Raw genomic sequence first — 23,487 nt, 5'->3', positions numbered from 1 at the left:
AAGCTGGTAAGTTTAAAAATCCAAGATGAAGTGTGGTGCCCAGGTGGCTCAGTGGGTTAAAGCTTCTGCCTTCAGCTCAGGTCATGATCCCAGGGTCCCGGGATCAAGCCCTGCATCCGGCTCTCTGCTCAGCAGGGAGCCCGCTTCCTCCTCTCTCTCTCTCTTTGCCTGCCTCTCTGCTTACTTGTGATCTCTGTCAAATAAATAAATAAAGTCTTTAAAAAAAAATCCAAGATGAAGTGGCAAATTCCTTTTAAAAATTAATAAAATGGTCACAAGGAGAAAAAGAAAAACTTTAATAATCCTATTATCATAAAGAGAATAAACAATAATTTTAAATCTCTCTTTCAAAAATAAATCAAGCCCTGATGGCTTTAACACCAAGGATGACCAATGATTCAAGAAACAGATCATTCTAATCTAACACAACTCTCCCAAAGCACAGATAAAGAATTAACATCCTCAATTCATTTTATGAAGCTAACACTGATACAAAATCAAAGAAGGAGGGACGCCTGGGTGGCTCAGTGGGTTAAGCCGCTGCCTTCGGCTCGGGTCATGATCCCGGGGTCCTGGGATTGAGTCCCACATGGCCTCCTTGCTCGGCAGGGAGCCTGCTTCTCTCTCCACCTCTGCCTGCCTCTCTGCCTGCCTGTGTGCTCTCTCTCTCTCTCTCCTTCTCTCTGACAAATAAATAAAATAAAATATTAAAAAAAAAATCAAACAAGGAATATATGAGAAATGAACACTGCAGGCCAATCTCACCAAAAAGCACACATACAAAAATTAATATTTAAAAAAATTAATAGATCATGACCCAAATGGGTTTATTCTAGTAATGTCTGGTTGATTTATTATTAGTAAACAGATTGATGTAATTCTCTACATTAACAGATTGAGGGAGAAAACATAGGTCACTTCAACAGATGCGGAAAAGGTATCTGATAAAATTGAACATCAATTCTTGAATTTAAAAAAAGCTCTTGGCAAATTTAAAAAAAGAGAACTTCCTCTAATTAAGACTATCCAAAAAATACCTTTTGCAAACATATGCACAAACAAAATGTTTAAGCATTCTCTTCCTTTAAGATCAGAAACAAGACAGGTCAACTGATAATGGTTTTCCTATTCAGTGCCATATCAGCTGTCATCAGTATAAGAAAAACAAGAAAAAGAAATAAAAGATAAAAGAATTTGAAAGAAATAAAACTGTCATTCACAGACCACAAGATTTTTCACATAGAAAATCTAATATAATTTACACAAAAGTGTTAAAATTAAAAGCTATAACAAGACAGAGCCAGCACACAAAACTGTTGCAATTTTAAACTTCTCCAACTGTCAGATGGAAGATATAATTTTAAAAAGATACCGCATACAATACCATCAAAAAACATGCAGTGCCTAGGAATAATTCAAACAAAAACATGCAAGACTTCTGTGGAGAAAATACAAAGTTTTACTGAAAAAAATCATAGAAGAGCTCAGTAAATGGAAAAATGTAGTGATTATAGACTGAACGACTCAACAGTATGAAGATTCGCAATCTTCCCAAAATGCTCCAAAGGATCAAGGTAATTCTAACCAAAATCCCAACAGAGAGAGAAAAACTTAATAATCTGAATCTGATTCCAAAAATATATATTAAATCATAAGAATGACAAGACACTCTCGAGTAGACTGTAAGACTGTTTGAGCAGGTAAGAATTATGATAAAGCCACAGTAATTGAGATAACATGATACTGATGCAGAAATAGGGAAACTGACTATTTGAACTGAACCATAAACACACCCACACAAATATAAGTTAATTAAATTTAAAACACTGAATAGGCATTATAGAACAGTAAAGAAAGGACATTTCCATGAATGGTGCCGGAATAAAAATTGTTGTTTTCATTTTACTACAATGAACTTAGACCTCTGACATCATACTAAAAAATCACTCCCAGGTTAGTTAAAAATGAATGTCAATGCTCAAATTATAAAGCTTTAAAAGTATAGTAAGAAAAATCTTTATGACCTTGTAATAGTGCTAGACTCTTAAATAAGACACAAAATAAAGCTAAACATAAAATGACAGGCAGGGGCGCCTGGGTGGCTCAGTGGATTAAGCCACTGCCTTCGGCTCAGGTCATGATCTCAGGGTCCTGGGATCGAGCCCCGCGTCGGGCTCTCTGCTCCGCGGGGAGCCTGCTTCCTCCTCTCTCTCTGCCTGCCTCTCTGCCTACTTGTGATCTCTCTCTCTGTCAAATAAATTAAAAAAAAAAAAAAATTAAAATGACAGGCAAATTTGATCATATCAAAAGCAAGCATTCCTAATGCTCAAAAGACTCCAGAAAAAGAAAAGGGAGCCACAGTCACAAAGAATATAGTTGCAGTACATAAAAGCTGGCAAAGGAATAATACCCAGCATATATAAAAAACACTTAGAAGACATCAGTAAGAAAAAGATAAAATCTCAAAATAAAAATGACTAGGCAAAAGAGACCTTAAGAAATCATCAAGAAAAGGAAATTGGAATGGTAAATAAACTAGGAAAGGTATCAACTTCATACAAGAAAAAAAGAAAAATAAAAAAAGGAAAAAACCCTACTAGTTAAAAACTACAATAACAACACTAAGTACCCATACTATCAATGAAGATATGTAAATATGTCTAACAATATCAAGTATTGGCAAGAATACAGAGCAACAAAGCACCCATACTATAAGAACTGAAATTGGCACAACCACTTCTGGAAACAGACCAGCATCACCTAGTAACATGAATATACCCAAGGACAAAGGTATTCATTCAACTCCTAGTTACACACTAAAGAAATTCAAAAAGATGTTTACAAGAATGCTTACAGCAGCACTAAAGTTCATAACAACAACAAAAAAAATTACAATGTAAAATGTCTATCAATGCAAAATGTATAAATAAACTGTGTTATATTTTTGCATGGAATATCACACAACAATGAAAATGAATGACTATAACTATATAAAACACCAGTAACAATCTAAGAAATATTGAATTTTTCTTAAATCAAGTCACAGAAGAATATAAATACTATGACTTTACTTTTTAAAAGTTCAAAAATATATAAATTAAACAGTGAACTGCTTAAGACAAAAACATAGTAAAACAAAAATGAATGGTTTTTAAAAATTCAACGTGGTGGTTATCTCTTAAATACACAGAGGAAAGGATACAAGATGAGAGGTGCAGAAAGACTTCAAGGGTACTGTTAATTTTTTTTTTTGAAAGGGGATAGTGAACATACAGCAATTAAAGTATTAGTTCCTATATCTTGCAGATATTCAATATATACATTTATTTTTCTCCTATTCAATATTTCATAAAAATATGCAAAAGAGTGAGGGAGGAAGAAAGAAAAAGCACTGTATAAGAAGGCTGCCCTCTTCCTTTCGTAGGTTTGCTTGATCATCTATCTCCACCACCTCCTTCCAGTCTTCATTTAGAGCTAAACAATGTCCCTGGATGACCTTACTTCCTCTTGTGGCTTCCACCATGCTATCTCCCTAATCTTTCATTCTCCTATATCCCTAGTGTTTAAGAGAAGTCCATCTTCTTTTCTGAACTGGTGACAGATATTTTCAGCTTACAGACATCTCCAGTTACAATCCATAAAGTCATATAAAAACTTACATGTGAAAGACTAAAAACATCACATTTCTTCTAAAACCTTTTTTTCTAAAAAAAAAATAAAAAATAAAAAAAATTTAAAAAGTAAAACCTGTTTTTCTTTATTTTTTAATTCAAGTACAATTGACATACAATGTTATATTAGTTTCAGGTGTACAAAAAGTGATGTGACGATTCTATACATTGCTCAACACAACACAGTAATTATAGTCACCAGCTGTCACCATTCAACATCATTACAATATCACTGACCATTCTGTAAGCGCACTTTCATCTCCGTGACATATACTCTAACCAGAAGTTTGTACCTCTTAACAAAACCCATTTTTATTACTGTATTCCTAATCTCATTTAACAGCATTACCATTCACCCTATCTCTTAAGCCAAAAATCTTGATCATTTCTTTCCTTTCACTTTCCATGTCTATTGGGTCACCAAGTCCTGTTAATTCAACTGCAGAAACAACAGTAAACCTGGATTCAGATACTATCTCAACTCCGATTCTTATTCTTACCCAGAATACTGTAAGAACCACCTAAACATTAACTCTGCCTCCTGTCTCTCCACTCCAAACCATCTCACCCATGGGACCAGAATTCTTTCCTAAATAACAGTATTTGTTACTTCCTTTCTTAGTCCCTGGATTCCATCTGACCTAACATCCAAACTCCCTCCAGGCCATAAACAAAACCTTCCAAAGCCGATTCCGACCTACCTATGAGTTTTCATCATCTATCTCTTCTCTCCTACATAATCCACTTCAACTGCACTGAACTTCTCACCATCGCTTCCTTCCTATTTTCCTACTCTCTCACCCTATTCTCTAGCAACAGCCTTTTTTTTTTTTTAAAGATTTTATTTATTTATTTGACAGAGAGAAATCACAAGAGAGGCAGGCAGAGAGAGAGGAAGGGAAGCAGGCTCTCCGCTGAGCAGAGAGCCCGATGTGGGACTCGATCCCAGGACCCTGAGATCATGACCTGAGCCGAAGGCAGCGGCTTAACCCACTGAGCCACCCAGGCGCCCCTAGCAACAGCCTTTTAAGCCTCAGATCAAACACGGTGGTTTGTCAAGTGTTTTCTTACTTTCCCAGGAAAAAATTATTTCCTTCTTCCTCAGTGCTTCCGTGATACTGTTTTTTTGTTTTGTTTTTTTTTAATTAATTAATTTATTTTTTTCAGCGTAACAGTATTCATTGTTTTTGCACAACACCCAGTGCTCCATGCAAAACGTGCCCTCCCTATTACCCACCACCTGTTCCCCCAACCTCCCACCCCTGACCCTTCAAAACCCTCAGGTTGTTTTTCAGAGTCCATAGTCTCTTATGGTTCGCCTCCCCTTCCATTTTTTTTTTTTTTGATACTGTTTTTATTCCTAACATATACTTTTAACAGTGTGCTCAAATTTCCTTTGTAGATATCTGAATTCTATCAGACTCCAACCCCCCCCCCCCAATCTTTAAATGTGAAATGCTGAACACAGTGGCTGGCATAGAGTCACCAATATAAGTACACTGAATAAATGAACATCAAATGTAGAAGAAGGGATCCATGTTCATTTATATTGTCAAACATCAGGATTACATGACACACTCCAAAAAAGGGAGGCAGTAAAGTAAAGGCAGTCTGGTGTAGTAGTTAAAGGTATGAGCTCTGTTCTAATTAAGACAGTAGGTTAAATGTACAAAAATATCTATTTTTGTGGCCTTCTCAAACCCCACTAAAACAGTATCAAAATCCCCCCCACACCTTTTTTTTTTTAAGATTTTATTTATTTATTTGACAGAGAGAGATACAAGTAGGCAGAGAGGCAGGCAGAGAGAGTGAGAGGGAAGCAGGCTCCCTGCCGAGCAGAGAGCCCGATGCGGGACTCGATCCCAGGACCCTAAGATCATGACCTAAGCCGAAAAGTCATAAACCATGAGGATGAGGAAAATGAAAAAGAAGACAGGGTAACAAAATTTAGTAAGTGACTTGAATGAGTGGTCAAGTATTAAGTAAATCTCAGAAAACTTAAATTGGTGACAGGGAAACCCAAGAACTAACCCAATATGTATCACAAAATGGTCAAAGGCTCAAGAATTGGTACTTGTAGGTACTTCTGGAAAAGAGGAATGTAAAATAAGGAGGACTGTTTCTGAGGTAGAAGGACCACTAAATTCCCTCTGCCATCCCCAAGAAAAGTCTATAAACTTATTTCAAGGAGTAGATAAAACGTTGGGTCTTTGGAGGGCAAGGGGTACTACAGTAGGTAGAATAATGGCTCACCAAAGATGACATCCTAATCCCGGGAACCTATGAATATATCTCCTTACATGACAAAGAGGACTTTACAGGTGTGATTAAAGTAATGACATCAAGTTCGAAAGATTATCCCAGATTATCTCACAGGACCTAACTATGGCTCCTTAAAATCAGACAGTCTTTCCTGGGCTATGGTCAGAGGAAGATGTGACCAGAGAATAATCAAAGAGATGCCATTCAGTTGGTTAGATGATGGAGGAAGAGGGCCAAGAGCCAAAGAATGCAGGCAGCCTCTGGGAGCTGGAAAAGGCAGGGAAATGGATTCTCTCCTAGAGCCTTCAGAAAGGGATGAGACTTTAATGATATGTATATTTGAGGCCAGTAAATCCAATATCAGACTTGTAACTCACAGAGCTATATGATAACAAGTTTGTACTGCTTTAAGCCACTGCGTTTTTGGTCATTTGTCAGAGCAGCAATAAAAAGCAAATACAGACAGTATACTAAAAACAAAAAATTTAGGAAAATGTGCACACACCTGTTGCTAGTCCTTTTTTCAATCAGTTCCCAGAATGCCTAAACCAGGTCTTCTTCACCCTCTAGGCTGCAACCTGGCACAAACTTCTCCAGGAACTCTACTTAGATCTAAAGATAATGACGTTGGGAGCTCCCACAATGGCAGAATCTGTTATCTGTTCACCAGAATGTAGTTCCTTTACTTCCCAGACACACAATTCCACAATATTTTTCATTTTTTCCTTGAATTAATGTAGACCAACACAAACAGGTTCTGGCCAATGGAATGTGGTTGGTAGTTACAACGGAATGCTTCAGCTGGCACAACTGGAAGACAACTGTGCTTATCTCTTCCCAATTCTGCATTCTGTGACATCATGTTGAGAGCGTGACAACTGGCCATCATGGGAGTACTGACACCATGTAGCAAAGGCTACAAATTACAGCTTTTTCCTCCCAGATGAGCTGGTTGTTAAAACTATAAAAATGCTGCCTGATCTCCCGTGTTAACTAGATGTAGAAGGGCCTTTGACCCCTCCCTCAAGAACAAACAAATGCCCACAAAGAAGTTTCTAGCTCATCAGGATCACCAATATTGGGCTTTATGTAAAAAATAGACTTTTATTAGTCAAGCCACTAAGATTTGGGGGATTGTTAACAGCAATTGCCATTTTCACTTTATGTGAAAAATAGACTTTTATTATTAGTCAAGCCACTAAGATTTGGGGGATTGTTAACAGCAATTGCCATTTTCACACCAGCTAAACTGCCTAGTCTGATAATCTCAAGTACAGCTCACAAAGGCAATCCCCGATCATGGATTGAGAGCTTCTAATTAGCTTTAAGAATCCTAACCTTAGACAGAAGCAGTCAATCAAGGATTACTGGACATCTGAAGACAGCCCTCACATAAAGACAAAATACGGAGTGAAAATAACTTAGAGAAAAGAAACCAAGTATGGCAGAGAAAATTTTTTAAATATTTATCATTAGTATCGGAGAAGTAATAAAGAAATTGCAACTATAAAATAAGAACAGCATACTATAAGATAAAAATATCCAGATATTTTAAAGGGAGCTCATGGAAATTAAAATTTAAACAGAAATTTTTTTAACTCGGGGAAACACTGGAAAATAAGGTTGAGAAGTCAACCACAAAATAGAGTCAAAGGGCAAAATGACAGAAAACAGAAGAGGAGGAATAAGAAAAATAGAACAGTCAAGAGGAATGCTGAATAAAAAGAGATTCAAAAGGAGAACAGGAAATAGAGGGATTTTTCAAGCACAGAGAAAAAGAATGTCCAGAAAAAAAGAGCTCATCAAGTACTCAGAACTGATAAAACAGCCTCAGAGCAAAGGGTCTATGAAACTTTAGAAATCTCAGAAAAACAAGAGTCTACATACTTTCTGGACAATAAAAACAGACTATACACAAAGAAAAAATAATCAAAATTGCCTCAAGCTTTTTGATAGCAATACTGGAAACTAAAAGGTAAGAGAGCAATGCCATCAAAATTCTGAGGGTAAATTATTTCCAACCTAAAATTCTATAGACAGACAATGTGAAGTTACAGTAAGACTCTTCACAGACAAGCAAGGTCTCAAATAATTTATCTCCTTATGGCCTTTCTTAAGAAGTTACTGGAAAAGTGTTCTCCATGGTAAGGTAACAAACCACGCAATCAAGCAATAGGAGGTCCAACATCAAAACAGGCTAAAGATATTCCAAAGATAACAGAGATATTTGCCATCCAACAGGTCTAGACTGGGCCTAGTCAAAAGATTCCAGAAGAGATTTCTTCAGGAACATGACACTGAGGAAGAAGCATATGATTATGACGAATGACAAAGATGTCAGTTAGTGGTAAGTAAATAAAAAACTAGATCAAAGAAAAAGGCAATTGTTTATTTCCAAAGAAAATGAACTGTCAGGAGAGGAAAAAAAACTAAGCACAGTGTACAACACAGTTCGGGTGAGAAAAGCATTTACACAGGAAATTAATGAAAACACCAGATACTGCTCTAACAGTATTATGAAATAACAGTGAGAAGACTGGGAAGGATGCAGACATAGGGTGGGACAGAGTGGGGAGCTAAAGAAGCATTGTCGATAGCAGAAGTAAACAGATCATGCCTGCAACTGAAAAAATACGGCAGCAAAACAAACACATTTAGAGACATGTAAATACGAATAATCAGCTAAAAGTATCTACCTGTGGGAAGGGAGAAATGAAAGAATGTTATTTTTCATAATAAGCCTTACAGAAGAAGCCTTACAAACAAATATAACTTTGTTAAACAAAGTAAAAATAAAGAAGGAAGGGAGGAGAATATAAAACCTGCAACCAGACTATATGGGTCTAGTCCTGGACATGCTCTTTATTAACTGTGTGACTTTGAACAAGTTACTTAACCTCTCTGTAACTGAATATCATAACATTTATAGCATGAATAATATAAAAATTATCTACCTCGCACAGTTGTTGCGAGGATTAAGTTAAAATACATAAATCTCTGGGGCTCCTGGGTGGCTCAGTGGGTTAAGCCTCTGCCTTCAGCTCTGGTCATGATCCCAGGGTTCTGGGATAGAGCCCCACAACGGGCTCTCTGCTCAGTGGGGAGCCTGCTTCCCACTCTCTCTCTGCCTGCCTCTCTGCCTACTTGTGATATCTCTGTCAAATAAATAAATACAATCTTAAAAAAAAATACATAAAGCTCTTAAAAACAATACCTGGCACATAATAAGCATGGATTAACAATGACTTACTTAAAACATCTGTCTCTGGGATTGTCTATAAAAGAAGCTCTAGAAACCTAATAAGGAGTTTTCTTTTAAGAAAAGTTATCCTTTTTGCATTGTTATTGTTTATAAACAAATTACAGATTATATAAGCTAAACCATAACTATGTTTTATTATTTTATCAGTGAAAATAATTTCTCATATAAACTTCTAAGACTGCCTCTCATAAGCACCTTTCTTAAAATGTCAGCAATACTCATCGAAGAAAATCAGTATCAGAAAGAATGCCTTAAGATTTTAATCAAACATCCAAAGTCTGAGATTAAACAAATCAAGTCTTTGCTGACATAAGACAATTTCCCTTTCTTTATTAATCAATTTAATTTAATAGATTTCGTAAAGAAGCCTAGAGCTTGCTTCAGGCAGATCAGATTTCCTAATGTAACTTCATCACAGAAGTCAACAGATACAGTTCAGCTGGTCACAACTCCTAGATTACATCAATCTAAAAACAACTAGAGTTACATAAAGGCAACAACATTTGTTATTTTAGTTACTTCTCTTAAAAATAAACACTTCTCTTAATGCATTAGTGAAAATTCATTTTAAAGACTCAGTAACCCACTAACAAAACTTTTCTCTCTTCCTATGCTCATTTCCTATTCTTATACGTAGGTCATAAAGGCAACTTTAAAACCCAAAACATCCCTCTAGTCAAATAGTAAATATGTCATAATCCTCATCCCTCCCTCCCATACACACTCAGAGAATTTTTTTCTTAAAATGCATTCAGTCAGACTCTGCTAACTGCTAGAATATCAAGGATTACCAAGATGAAAGAGAAAGAGATCTTTTTCTCTGAGAGTTTAAAACAAAAAATAAAATTGAATATAACCATTTCAAACTTTTATTCAGTGTTCTGTGTCTTGCCTTTTTTAATATTCCCAAAGAGAAATAGATGTCACTGTAATAAAAGTTAGAAAGCAATTCCTGACATAAGCATGATACAAATAGCACACTACAAGAGGTTAAGAGGAACAATGATTTTCAGCAGCAAGATCATCATCTTCGAAGGAGAGACAGATGTCTAGAAAGAGACTTATAGAATAAGTAGAATTTAGAAGTTCAATGAATAGAGAATATGAAGTCGCATGGCATTCAAAGCTGAAAAAATAAAAAACAGGCAAAACCATGGGATCAGGAGAGCAAGGTGTATATATGAGAAACAAAGTTCACTTTTCATTAAAAGCAAGAGAGGTATGAAGGCTAAGCCTCAGAACAACCTAACACTTCGAAATAATGAAAAAGAAAAGGTCCCAAGAAAGAAAATTCAGTGAGTGTGGGTTTTTGCCAGCAGGAAATCTGCATAGAGCCTTGGTGCTATGTAACTAGGCCTCACTTAAGTCTGAGTGCATAATGGACAAGCAATGAGAATTGGGCTACCTTAAATCCCAAACATGGAGGGAAGAGTAATAGTACTTGCCCAGATCCTTCATTAAATTTCTTTAGAGAAAAACCCTCTGGTATCTTCCCTTACAATGTATAAAAATGTATTAAAGCCGCTTAGCACAATAAAGAAAGTGCTCAATAAATGATAGCTATTATTAACACTCTACAACTACCATTCACTCACTATACTATCTCCCAGTTTCAGTAGCAAAGACCCCTCTTTTTTTTTTTTTTGAACACATAGCTGAGGTGACAGACTGAGTTTGAAATATTTAAAGAGAGAATTGTAGTGATCCGAAGGGGCACGTGCACCCGAATGTTTATAGCAGCAATGTCTACAATAGCCAAACTATGGAAAGAACCTAGATGTCCATCAATAGATGAATGGATACAGAAGATGTGGTATATTATACACAATGGAATACTATGCAGCCATCAAAAGAAATGAAATCTTGCCATTTGCGACGACGTGGATGGAACTAGAGCATATCATGCTTAGTGAAATAAGTCAATCAGAGAAAGACAACTATCATATGATCTCCCTAATATAAGGATGTGGAGACGCAACATGGGGGGTTAGGGGGATAGGAGAAGAATAAATGAAACAAGATGGGATTGGGAGGGAGACAAACCATAAAGGACTCTTAATCTCACAAAACAAACTGGGGGTTGCTGGGGGGAGGTGGGGCTGGGAGAGGGGGAGGGGGTTATGGACATTGGGGAGGGTATGTGCTATCGTGAGTGCTGTGAAGTGTGTAAACCTGATGATTCACAGACCTGTGCCCCTGGGGATAAAAATACATTATATGTTTATAAAAAAAAAAAAAGGATGAATACCCAACTTTGGTAGCAACATGGACGAGACTGGAAATGATTATGCTGAGTGAAATAAGTCAAGCAGAGAGAGTCAAGTATCATATGGTCTCACTTATTTGTGGAGCATAACAAATGACATGGAGGACATTGGGAGATGGAGAGGAGAAGGAAGTTGAGGGAAATTGGAAGGGGAGGCGAACCATAAGAGACTATGGACTCTGAAAAAAAAACTGAGGGTTTTGAAGGGGCAGGGGTGGGAGGTTGGGGGAACCAGGTGGTGGGTAATAGGGAGGGCACGTTTTGCATAGAGCACTGGGTGTTGTGCAAAAACAATGAATACTGTTACGCTGAAAAAATTAATTAATTAAAAAAAAATAAAGAGAGAATCTAACCACAGCGGCAGCTGAAAGGTTTGAGAACTCAAGAACAAGGTAAAATTGGAAGGGGCGGGGGAGTTAGAGGAAGAGACCAAGACAATTTAATGAATAAAGAACAGCCGTCTTTTGAGGAACCTGGGTGGCTCAGTGGTTTAGATGTCTGCCTTTGGCTCCAGTCATCATGTCCCACATTGGGCTTCCTGCTCAGCAGGGAGTCTGCTTGTCCCTCTCCCTTCCCCCTGTTCATGTTGTCTCTCTCTCTCTCTAATAGGTAAAATCTTTAAGACAAAACAAAACAAACAAACAAAAAAAGAGTTGTCTCTTCAACAAATGGTGCTGGGAAAATTAGAGAGCTACATGCAAAAAGCCAAAGTTAGATCCCTACCTCAGGTCATATATAAAACTAACTCAAAGTGGATCAGACCTGAATGTAAGAACTAAAATTACAAAACTCTTGGAAGGAAACACAGGTTTCCTTAATCTTCATGACCTTGGATTAGACAAACCCTTCTTAGATATAAGACCAAAAGAACAAGGAAAATAGATAAAGTGAACACCAAAATTAAAAATTCTTTTAATTATAATAAGATTAATAAGTTAATAAGTGCTACAAATGATATCAGGAAAATGGCAACAACCAACAACCAGAACAGAAAGAAATATAAGCAAATCATACACCTGATAAGGCACTTGCATCCAGAATGCATAAAGTACTCTTACAACTTAGTAATAAAAATACAACCCAACTTATAAATGGGCAAAGGATTTGAAAAGACTTTTTTTCAAGGAAGATATGCAAATAGTCAATAATAACATGAAAAGATGCTCAACATCATTTGTCATTAGGAAAATACAAATAAAAATCACAACAGATGCCACTTGAGATCCACCAGGATGGTCAGAATCAAAAAAGAACAATAACAAGAGTAAGAGTTAGTTAATGAGGATATGGGGAAACTGGGACTGTCATACCCTTCTGATGAGAATGTGAAATGGTACAATTTGGAAAACACTCTGGAAGTTCTTCAAACAACTAAAGATAGAGTTATCATAACAATTCCACACCTAGATATATGCCCAAGAGAAATGAAAACAAACATCCACACAAATACTTGTATATGAATGTAATGTTCACAGCATTATTCATAGTAGTCAAAGGTGGAAACAACTCAAACATCCATCACATAACAAAGAAATAAAAGGTGGTCTATCTATACAAAGGGATATTATTTGGCCATTAAAAGGAATGTCGTACCGATACATAACACATATATACTGATATATAACACAGTGAATCTTAAAAACACCACTGTAAGTGAAAAAAGCAAGTCACAAAAGACTACATATTTTATGATTTCATTTATATGAGGCATCTAGAATAGAAAAACCTCTAGACACAGAAAATGGATTAGTGGTTGCCAAGGAAAAGGGGCAGTGGGATCTGGGGAGTAACTGTTAATAGGTACTAGGTTTCAACTGTTTTGATGAAAATGTTTTAAATTTAGATTATGGAGATGGTCATATGCACAACTGTGAATACAATCAACTGTACTAAACTGTATAAACTTTCAATGGGTGAATTTTATAACTTATGAATTGTAACTTTTAAAGACTAGGTCATTCTTTAAAAAAAAAAAAAAAGCCAGGGCAAGTTTTATAACTAACTTTCTCCTAAAAAGTCTCCTTATGAAACTGTTCCTCTGGAAGAATTTTGGATGACTTTGTATCCTGTATTAAGAAAGAAGTTCAGGGGCGCCTGGATGGCTCAGTTGCTAAGCGTCTGCCTCTGGCTCAGGTCATGATCCCAGGGTCCTGGGATCGAGCCCCACATCAGGCTCTCTGCTTGGCGGGAGGCCTGCTTCTCCCTCTCCCACTGCCCCTGCTTGTGCTCTCTCTATGTCTCTCTCTCTCTCTGTCAAATAAATAAAATCTTAAAAAAAAAAAAAAAAAAAAAAAAGAAGTTCATTCCTTGGGGCGCCTGGGTGGCTCAGTGGTTAAAGCCTCTGTCTTTGGCTCAGGTCATGATCCCAGGGTCCTGGGATCAAGCCCCGCATCGGGCTCTCTGCTCAGCAGGGAGCCTGCTTCCCTTCCTCTCTCTCTGCCTGTCTCTCTGCCTGCTTGGGATCTTTGTCAAATAAATAAAAATCTTAAAAAAAAAAAGAAAGAAAGAAGTTCATTCCAAAACAAAGCCTACAAAAAGATAATTTATACTGCAGAAATGCAAAAAATATCTGAGAACTATCTCTGGAATATTCTACAGTTCCTTAGCTACATAATCTTCCAACCAACAGTAGGAAGTAGCAACTAGTAGTAATAATAAAGGTAATTGTTATTATTAATTTTGTATTAGTCTGTATTATCTGTAAGTATTTTCTTATTTAGCCTTCATAAAAAAAAAAAAACCCTTATTCAAAATAAAACTCCACAGTGGTAGAGTAGCTAGATAAATTACGATACATTATACAATGAACTATTATGCAATCACTATAAATTTTTTTCCAGATATGACACCAAAAGCACAGGAGACCAAAAAAAAGATAAGCTTGGCCTTACAAAATTGAAAGCTTTTACGCATCAAAGGACGTTATCTTTTGAAAAAAGATGCCATTGCTTAGGTGAAAAGGCAGCCCATGGATTGGGAGAAAATATTTGCAGATCATGTATCCGATAAGGGAATGATATCTAGACTACATAAAGAACTTCTACAACTCAACAACAACAATAAAACAGTAAAAAATGAACAAAAGACTTAATATATACTTCCTCAAAGATATATAATCAATAAGCACATGACAAGATGCTAACATCACTGTCATTACACAAATGTAAAACAAAATCTCGATGAGCTACTACTTCATAGCCGTTTGGATAGCAATAATGAAAAAACTGAAAATAACAGGTATCGGCAAGAATGTAGGAAAATTAGAACCCTTGTGCATTGCTGGTGGAAATGGCAAATGGCACAGCTACCATGGAAAATGGTACAGCAAATTCTCAAAAAAATTAAACATAGAATTACCAGAGGATCCAGCAATTCCACTTCTGGGTAGAAAAAGAAGTAAAAGTAGGGACTCAAACAGGTATTTGTACACACATGTTCCCATGTATACCTAAATGACCCATGTTCATAGCAGGATTATTCACAACAGCCAAAAAGTTGAAGCAATCCAAGTAAACCATGTAGCATACGCATAACATATAACGGATCATCCAGTCTTAAAAAGTAAGGAAATTTTGATACATGCTACAACATCGGTGAATCTTGAAGACATTCTACTAAGTGAAATAAGCCAGTCACAATAGGACAAATACCATATGATTCCTCTTCTATGAGGTTCCTAGAGTAGTCAAATTGAGACAAAAAATAGAATGGTGGTTGCCAGTGTCTGGTAGAAGGCGAGAATGAGAGTCAGTGTTTAATGTGTACAAAGTTTCAATTCGTAAAGATGAAGAACTTCCAGATATGGATAGTGGTGTCAGTTGTACAACAATGTGAACATACATAATGCCACAGAACTGTATGCTTAAAACAGTCAATTTTATGTGTGTTTCTCCACCTTAAAAAACTCAGAACTGTCACACTAAGATGTATTCATGACAGGAAATAGCAGAATATATCTGCGGTGGGATGAACTGGCAATCTTACACATTTAGTTATATAGCACAAAGAAATCAAAACAATTCAAAGGATCTGGCACATTGAAAAAGAGCCCTTTCCTCCTGGGTGACACAGAGAACAATGACTGACAGCCAGTGATTCTTGAATTACACCAGGCTTCAAAAACAAGGCAGGAAAGATGCAAACGCTTCTCAGCACAGTAATAGAGGTGGTCTACAGGGCCACATAAACAGTGCTCACCTATAATTAAGGTTGTGAGATGTCTGAGAAAAACAAATGCTTTTCTCCATGACTTCACAGGTGATTTAGGAACTGGAACCAGCTTGATCACAGGTCTCATTAGTACTGAGGCTGCACAGAACTGGGGCAGTCACTTTGACCTTCATTTGTTGGGCTAGCACTCCCACCTCTCTGGAGCCTAAGGATAACTGGGGTAGAGCAGAAAATGACAGAGCAGAAGAAAGCATCACTGCCTAGCCTGTAGAGGCCAGAGGCACTGTCCAATTGTGCAAACTACAAGTAGGATTCAGGGCGAAATACCTTTCTTGTGAAGAGCATGTTGAGGATGATGTCATCAGACTGAGAGAGATGAAAACAGGGCTGTCCCTGTCCTTCTCTCCAGCCTCATCTCTTGCCACACTTCTCTGTGATCACTCAGCTTGCCTTCTTGATATTCCTCAACACCTACTTTGGTCCCTTTTGAGGGATCCTGCACCATTTTCTGCCTGAAATATTCTTTCCTCAACTGTTCTCAAACACTCCCTTACCTCATTCGGTTTTTTTCTTAAATGTCCTGAAAGAGGCTCTCCTTGAGGATCTCATCGAATTTTCCCTCCCCCACCACTCTTTATCCCCTTCCACTGTTTCATTTTTCTTCAAGCTAATCACAATTTTACATACTTTGTTTATTGTCTATAACCTATCACCAGAATGTAAAACTCACAATGCAGGGGTGATACCTGTCTTGGTCATCAAATTACCTGTGCTTAGAACAGGGACACACAAACAACAAATATTTGTGGAAGAAATATGGGCAGGGCACAAGGGAAAGAAGAGGCCAATGGACAGGTCTGGGAGTATCCAAAAAGACCACTCCTCCTCTCAAAGCCCTGTCTAGAAGTGCCTCCCCTTGAAGTCTTCAGAACTTACCACCCATTAGCTAGAATGCTGGCCTTTACTCCTCCTACACTGCAATATCCTTCTGAGCATTGCATGATCTCTCCGTAAAAAAATTTGTTTATCTATACTTCAGTTCAAAGGATTTGGGAAGGGGAAGGCTGATAAGGCAGAATGGGCAAGGAAAGGACAAGTGTAATTTATCCCCATATAAGAGTTTCATGTGACAAGAAGCTGGAAGAAGATTGGCTCCTCTAGAGGGACAACAACTCAGAATCACCTTGGTTTAGCATGAACAGTGAAGAAATCCACAATTCCCAATGAATCTTGGAACACTGAAAAAATACAATTAAATTAAAAAAAAAAAGAAATCCACAATTCACAAGTACAAAGACAAGTCCAAGAGATAAAGACAAGAAAGAATTCTTTGACTTTCCAAAGAAAATTAGCAAAGATTTCCTTTCGGGATGAGAAAATGGAAGGGCCCTCATACACTCAGGTCACAAATGTAAGTTCAATTTCGTAAAGAGACAGACATAACACAGAGAACACAATGAATGCAAATGACTAAACCCTATTTACATTAATGTCTTTTAAAACATTTTAACAACAGAATTGCCAGACATTAACATATTTTGTTATCTAAAAGCCACAAATACTCTATAAATCCACCAACATTTTCAATGCATTCATTTTATGTTATTAATGTCTAAAAGGTGTATATTCTTCACTGGGACATTATGGAAGGAATTAAAGTAAATGTTAATAGTTAACTATGAATGCTGAAATCAAGATGATCTTAGTGATCTTAACACTTTAATATTTTCCACATGATCACAAAAAAGGAAATGTATTTAAAAATTAAGTAATTTAACAGTCAACAACTTTACTAAAGAAACATAATACAGCCACCCTATACAAGGCCTTCTACTTCTTTGAAAGGCAGAGGAATGACCTCTAATATTGTCTTATTTACAACCTTTCCATGAAAGTAAAAAATCACTGTAATTCTGAACATTTTATTTCCTTCTTTGCAATTGTCCACAGCTTTAATATCAATTTTTTAAAAGCAAGACTTCAAGGATACATAATTTTCCTTACGAGGAAAATAATGATATTAGAATTTGAATTTTTCAATGATGCTTTAAGGAATACCTTTAATTGATGATTAGCCCCGTAACATGGCAACAATAAACTTCAGTTTTTTAATATTTGTGGTACATGTTCAGAACCATGTATTATCAATATGTTTTTCCTGATATTAACCACCTCAGGATCAATGTAAAATTATGAGAGAAGAGATAATAGTATCCATTCAAAAGAAATGTGCACGACTCAAGAGGGAATAGTGACACCTGTTTGCCTACCCAACATCCACTCCTCTCTTACACGTTTCCAACAGAATAGTAAATTCATTCATGTGTCCACCCTCAGCTCCAAGGGTGGATACTGATTACTGTGTTGTTATTTATCTTGGGCAGAGCTAACCAGACTGAAGGGGAAGACATATCTGGTAGGTACAGATTATACTCTGCTTATAGACTGAATTGATTACCACTGATTTCAATGAGGAAACCAGCCTCTGAATATCAACTTCATGAAAAGCAAGGAAGAAAAAGAGAAAGAAACTGAAGCTGTGATGAAGTCATTAATTTCCTGAATGAAATAATTTTGGAATCTACTATTGTGCACTTCCTATTATGTATCCTAATATGGTTCTTTTCAAGCAAATTTTAAGTCAAGCTAAATAAAACCCTATTTATGTAGTCAACAGCATCCTAATTAATATGGAAAGAAATCAAATCATTTGAAATTCTTTTCTTAATGAGACAGCTCAAATAGTATATGTTACCATGTGTTAGCACCTCAATCCTTAGAACTGTTGATAATGATATTTTGGTCATAAAAAGAAATTTAACTATCCCATCTGCCACACTGTCTGTCTTAAGAGTCACTAAGAAAAGATATTGGTAAACATGGATGTATCTTTCTTAGAAATTTAAAAAGAAAAAAAAACTTATACATATTTATAAATTTTTGCTTTTTATGTCAACAAATTCAAAAAAGGAAAGAACAGTCTTAGGTCTGTTCTAGAGCATGCATTTAATTGACAATAATAATCAGATTTAGTTTATAAGAAAACTGAGGCAACTCATATATGTAACAGTTTGTAATTCATGTATAAACAGTGCATTTTATATGTGCACAATCTTTTGTATCTGTGGAAACTACTATAATTCATATAAAAGAAAAACATGTTCACCTTATTTATAGTGATACATCATGCTTTATTAATAACAAAGGAATCAAAACCCAAGGGTTTTGTTTGATGGCTATATAAAAATAAATCTGGCTTATTAACTACATGTCTCATTAGTTCTTCATGGCAATACACAAATATTGCCAAGCAAATACTAAAAGACTAAAGTTAATTGTTGCCAAGTTGCTGAGGCTAACCATCAATTAAAGAAACAATTAAACCAAGGAAAACATTCAAACTTCTGTAGTCATAGCTCAAGGAAATAGAGGGGAAAAACAAGAGGTAACAATATTCTGAGTCCACCCTTGAATTCTTAATATCTCACTCTAGCAGAATGAACCAAAAATCTCAGTTTACCAAAAGAGATGTGTGGCTTGGTATATAATCAAACCTCACAACAGCTGGCAGGCACAATCAAACCTAAAAAATCTAAAAATCTATTACAACAGGAAACAGAAATCTGCACTACCAAAGGGTAAAGACGAACATATAAATTGTTGTATCAAGAGGAAGAATAGGGGCGTCTGGCTGGCTCAGTTGGAAGACCATGTGATTTTTTGATCTCCGGGTCATGAGTCGTGAGTTGGGTATAGAGATTACTAAAAATTAAATAAACTTTTTTTAAAAAAGAGGAAGGATAAATGAGGAATGGAAATCCAATGCAATAAAGGAACCTGGCTGGCAAATGGTTCAACAGTTTACAAACTGCTCACTGCTAAACCATTATTGTTGGAATCAAATCTCTGGCATCGTATCAGGACCACACCCCTGGGGGCTGCTTAATAAATGACACTCAAAACTGTCAGTCTTGAAAATACATACTTCTTAGAAACTTCAACTTAAAACAGAAACAGCTGAAGTAACAACTATTCCACCATTGCTTTTATCCTGAAGGCATGAACTCTTAAAACATCCAGTTAATGAAGGACAAAATTTTAAAAGGTGGAAGGAGCCTTAGAAGTCACTTCTAATCCAAACTCCATATTAGGCTAGGAGAATCTAATGAATACATTAAGCAAAGACTTTTGAGAGCTTTCTATATTCAAAATTCAATGTTGGTTGCTAGGGGTGACACAAATACATCTAAAACCTGATACCTTCTCTCAAGGAAATCTATAGGATGCCCCAAGGAATTATAGGCTGTGAAACCAAATACTGTACCATAAATAACGATAAAAATAAAATCCTAAGAACCAAAAGGAGTCATCCAGCAAGATAAAAAGCTTCAGGAAGTGCTTAAGTGATGTTTGAGTTAAATGTGGAACAAGAGGTCAAATCTGGACATTTGGCAATACAAGGGAAGGACATTCCAGGCAGTGAGAAGAGAATAACTCTGAAGCCCTATACAAACAGACCTCATTTCCAAATACTCTTTCCTTACATAGTCTGCTCTGGCCATGCTCTTTCTTGGTGTTGTTCAAAAAGGACAGAATCTTTGGGCGCCTGGGTGGCTCAGTGGGTTAAGCCGCTGCCTTCGGCTCAGGTCATGATCTCAGGGTCCTGGGATCGAGTCCCGCGTCGGGCTCTCTGCTCAGCAGGGAGCCTGCTTCCCTCTCTCTCTCTCTGCCTGCCTCTCTATCTACTTGTGATCTCTCTCTCTGTCAAATAAATAAATAAAATCTTAAAAAAAAAATAGAAAAAAAAAGGACAGAATCTTCAAATAGCCATTCCATCCTCAGGGCCTTTGCATCTATTGCTCCCTCTGCCTGGAATGACCTACCCTCAGATACCTGCAAGTCTGGCTTTCTTACCTACTTCAAGACTTTGTTCGAATGTCACCTTCTCGGTGAGGACTTACTTGACTCTCCTATTTTAAATTGTCATCCTCATACTCCCTTTTCACCCTACTCCACTTAATTTTTTTCACAGCACTTACTACTATCTGACATGGCATACATATTCTACTTCTTATTAGCTTTGTCCATGCCCCCCGCCCCGCCAAAAGAGCAGTAGTTATGTTTGTTCATTTCCAGATTTTAAAACCCTGCCTGGACATGGCAGGCATGAAACGAATATATGCTGACAAACTGGGTGGATGGCATAAAGGAGTGGAAAAGATTTCTCCCCTCAAATCAGTTATGTTACATTATTCTTGACCAAGAAAAACAAATACATAGTTGGCTAAACCCAATTTAGGAAAAACTAATATTTAATAGAAACAGTTCCTGGCATTCCCACTTCTACATGTCCAATGAACACTAGGTTCTTCTTTTTACACCTCTTAGCTCCCTGTCCCCAGTAACACTGTCACTAATGCAACGGCCAAAAATGACACCAGAATTGCCACTGATGCCAGGACTGCCTCCTCCCACGGTAACCTTCACTGCTACCTCTAAGTAAAGGTAAAAGGCACTTCTCCCATTTTTCAGACGGGAGAAAGATGTATTCCTGGATTTCCAAATTAAATACATCTTTCTGTTGATGCTTAAACTCTGAACTACATGAGTGGGTTACACTGATACCACAAAGCAGCCAGGAAACTTACTATTTTGAGTACTGATATTAAGTGTAGCTATGAAAAAACACATCTTTGATTTGTTTCAGTAACACAAAACACCTTTCCTACCCTGCAAATGGATGACCCAGGGAATACAGTTAAGAAAAAAGATTCCCTCAGTAAGACCAATACTGCATTTTAGGAAAATGGGTAACAACGTACAGTTAAGGACATTTTTCCCCCAGTCAGGATCAACTATGATTTTATTCTGGGTTAAAAAAAAAAATCATATCGAGGGGCACCTGGGTGGCTCAGTGGGTTAAGCCTCTGCCTTCGGCTCGGGTCATAATCCCAGAGTCCTGGGATCGAGCCCCACATCCGGCTTTCTGCTCTGCGGGGAGCCTGCTTCCTACTCTCTCTGTCTGCCTCTCTGACTACTTGTGATCTCTGTCTGTCAAATAAATAAATAAATAAATAAAATCTTTAAAAAAAAAAATCCTATCGAGAGGCGCCTGGGTGGCTCAGTCGTTAAGCGTCTGCCTTCGGCTCAGGTCATGATCCCAGGGTCCTGGGATCTAGCCTGCATCGAGCTCCTTGATCAGCGGGGAGCCTGCTTCTCCCTCTCCCACTCCTCCTGCTTGTGTTCCCTCTCTCACTGTCTCTCTCTGTCAAATAAATAAATAAAATCTTAAAAAAAGAAACAGACCGAACTCAGAAACAACAGCGTTAGTATTTGAATTACACCATACTAAAACCGAACGGTAACAGAGGAAAATATTCCTTATCACCCACAGAAGCAAAACTACTTAAGGAGATGAGGAATAAGCTCAAGATTTCTCACTTCGGCTAACACCTCCACAGACTGCATTATCATTTTAAGCCAAGTGACATTTTCACATTTCATTTTCAACGGCAGGCATCATTTCCAACTGGGGTTTATCTGCACAGAAGTGCTAGCCTTGGCACGATTTCAGTATTTAATTGAAAGTTCATTTCTGACTCTAAGCAGGATGCCCCCGTACGACCCAATAGTTAATATCTCTACAGGAATCCTCACACGGACAGCTCCATTTTACGTTTTACCTAGTGGTGAATTTTGCCCTCAGACAGGCACCTACGTCTGTAACCCTCATTACCCGCCCCCCCTTAAAACCTCCTGCATTTTCTGCAACACCCTTTACACTACACGGAGAGTTTTACGAATGTGACCATTCTTCCTAAGTAGAAGAAAAGCTACAGACGAGACCCCATCCCCTTAGGGAGCGAACTGCCAAACCAGCAGCTGCAATGGGAACTTTCAGGTTAGGGACGGTCACAGCTGTCACGGGTCAAACGTCGCCGGCTACTGCAGGACCTCCTTCACGGCCACTAGGGGAAAAGCTCCATTTAAAAAAAAAAAAATGTTCGGTCCTCACTTTTTTTCTCTAATAAGAAGGCACCTGAAAGTCACACCGGGCGGCCGAGGGCTGGACCGGGCACCCAAGGGGAGACCGTCCAGAGCGAGCGCTCAGGCGAACGCAGGAAGTCCCAAGTTCCTGCGCGACGAGGGGATTACCAGGAAAAACAGGAGCCCATCTGTCCACGGGAGAAGAGAGAGAAGTCGGCCGGGAGAGGCTGCGAGTCAGGGAGGTGGGGTCGCGAGCCCCAGCCCCTCGGCGCGCCCCGAGCTCCGGCGGCGGGCAGGCCGAAGCGCCGGGTGGGCTCGCGGGCGCAGGTGGGCTGCGGCCGCCAGACCGCCGAGGGCCCCCGGCCCCGGGAAGTCCCTAGGGCCTCGCCCGCGCCTCGGGGAAGCCGCCCAGCCCACAGACCGACGGAGGAGCCGCCCGGGCTGAGCCACGTCGGAGGACAGGAGCGCGGCGGGAGGTGGGCACCTCGCTCGCCCCGGGCGGGAGGCTGACAGCTTGGGAGCGCGAGGCGGCCGAGGGCGCGCGAAGGGCCGCGGCGCGCCTCAGGGGGTCGCCCTGAGGGCGCTGCCAACCGCCAACGACTCCCCCTCGCGCGGATCGGCGGCGGCGGGATACTCACGTAGGGCTGGTAGAACTTGGAGAGCCGCGGCTTCCCGTGGTTGTTGAAGATGAGGATCGCCTTGATCATGGCTGAGCCGGGCCGACCGGGTGGGCGCTGGGGGCCAGGGCGGGGGCGGGCGCGCGAACCTCGCCTCAGGATCTCACCGGCGATCCTTCCCCACCCGCCCCCTCCCGCACGCGCGCGCGCGCGCTCCCGAGCCGCGGGGCGGGGCCGGGGCGGGGCCTGGGC

General features: G+C 38.6%; 1 protein-coding gene across 2 annotated transcripts in view; it reads right to left on the bottom strand.

The window, feature by feature from the left end:
• Positions 1-23,480, bottom strand: part of AP3S1 (adaptor related protein complex 3 subunit sigma 1) — an 82,422-nt gene extending 58,942 nt beyond the window's left edge. For both annotated transcript variants that reach the window (XM_045999357.1, XM_045999358.1), the window contains exon 1: positions 23,257-23,480. In XM_045999357.1, the coding sequence (XP_045855313.1) occupies positions 23,257-23,325 (69 nt within the window). In that variant the 5' untranslated portion in view covers positions 23,326-23,480. The remainder of the gene's footprint in view (positions 1-23,256) is intronic.
• Between the last annotated feature and the right edge of the window lie 7 nt (positions 23,481-23,487).

Source organism: Meles meles, chromosome 3 (genome assembly GCF_922984935.1).
Source record: "Meles meles chromosome 3, mMelMel3.1 paternal haplotype, whole genome shotgun sequence".
Lineage (NCBI taxonomy): Eukaryota > Metazoa > Chordata > Mammalia > Carnivora > Mustelidae > Meles > Meles meles.
Note: the sequence above shows the minus strand (reverse complement) of the source record. Positions and strands in the feature narration are given on the sequence as shown.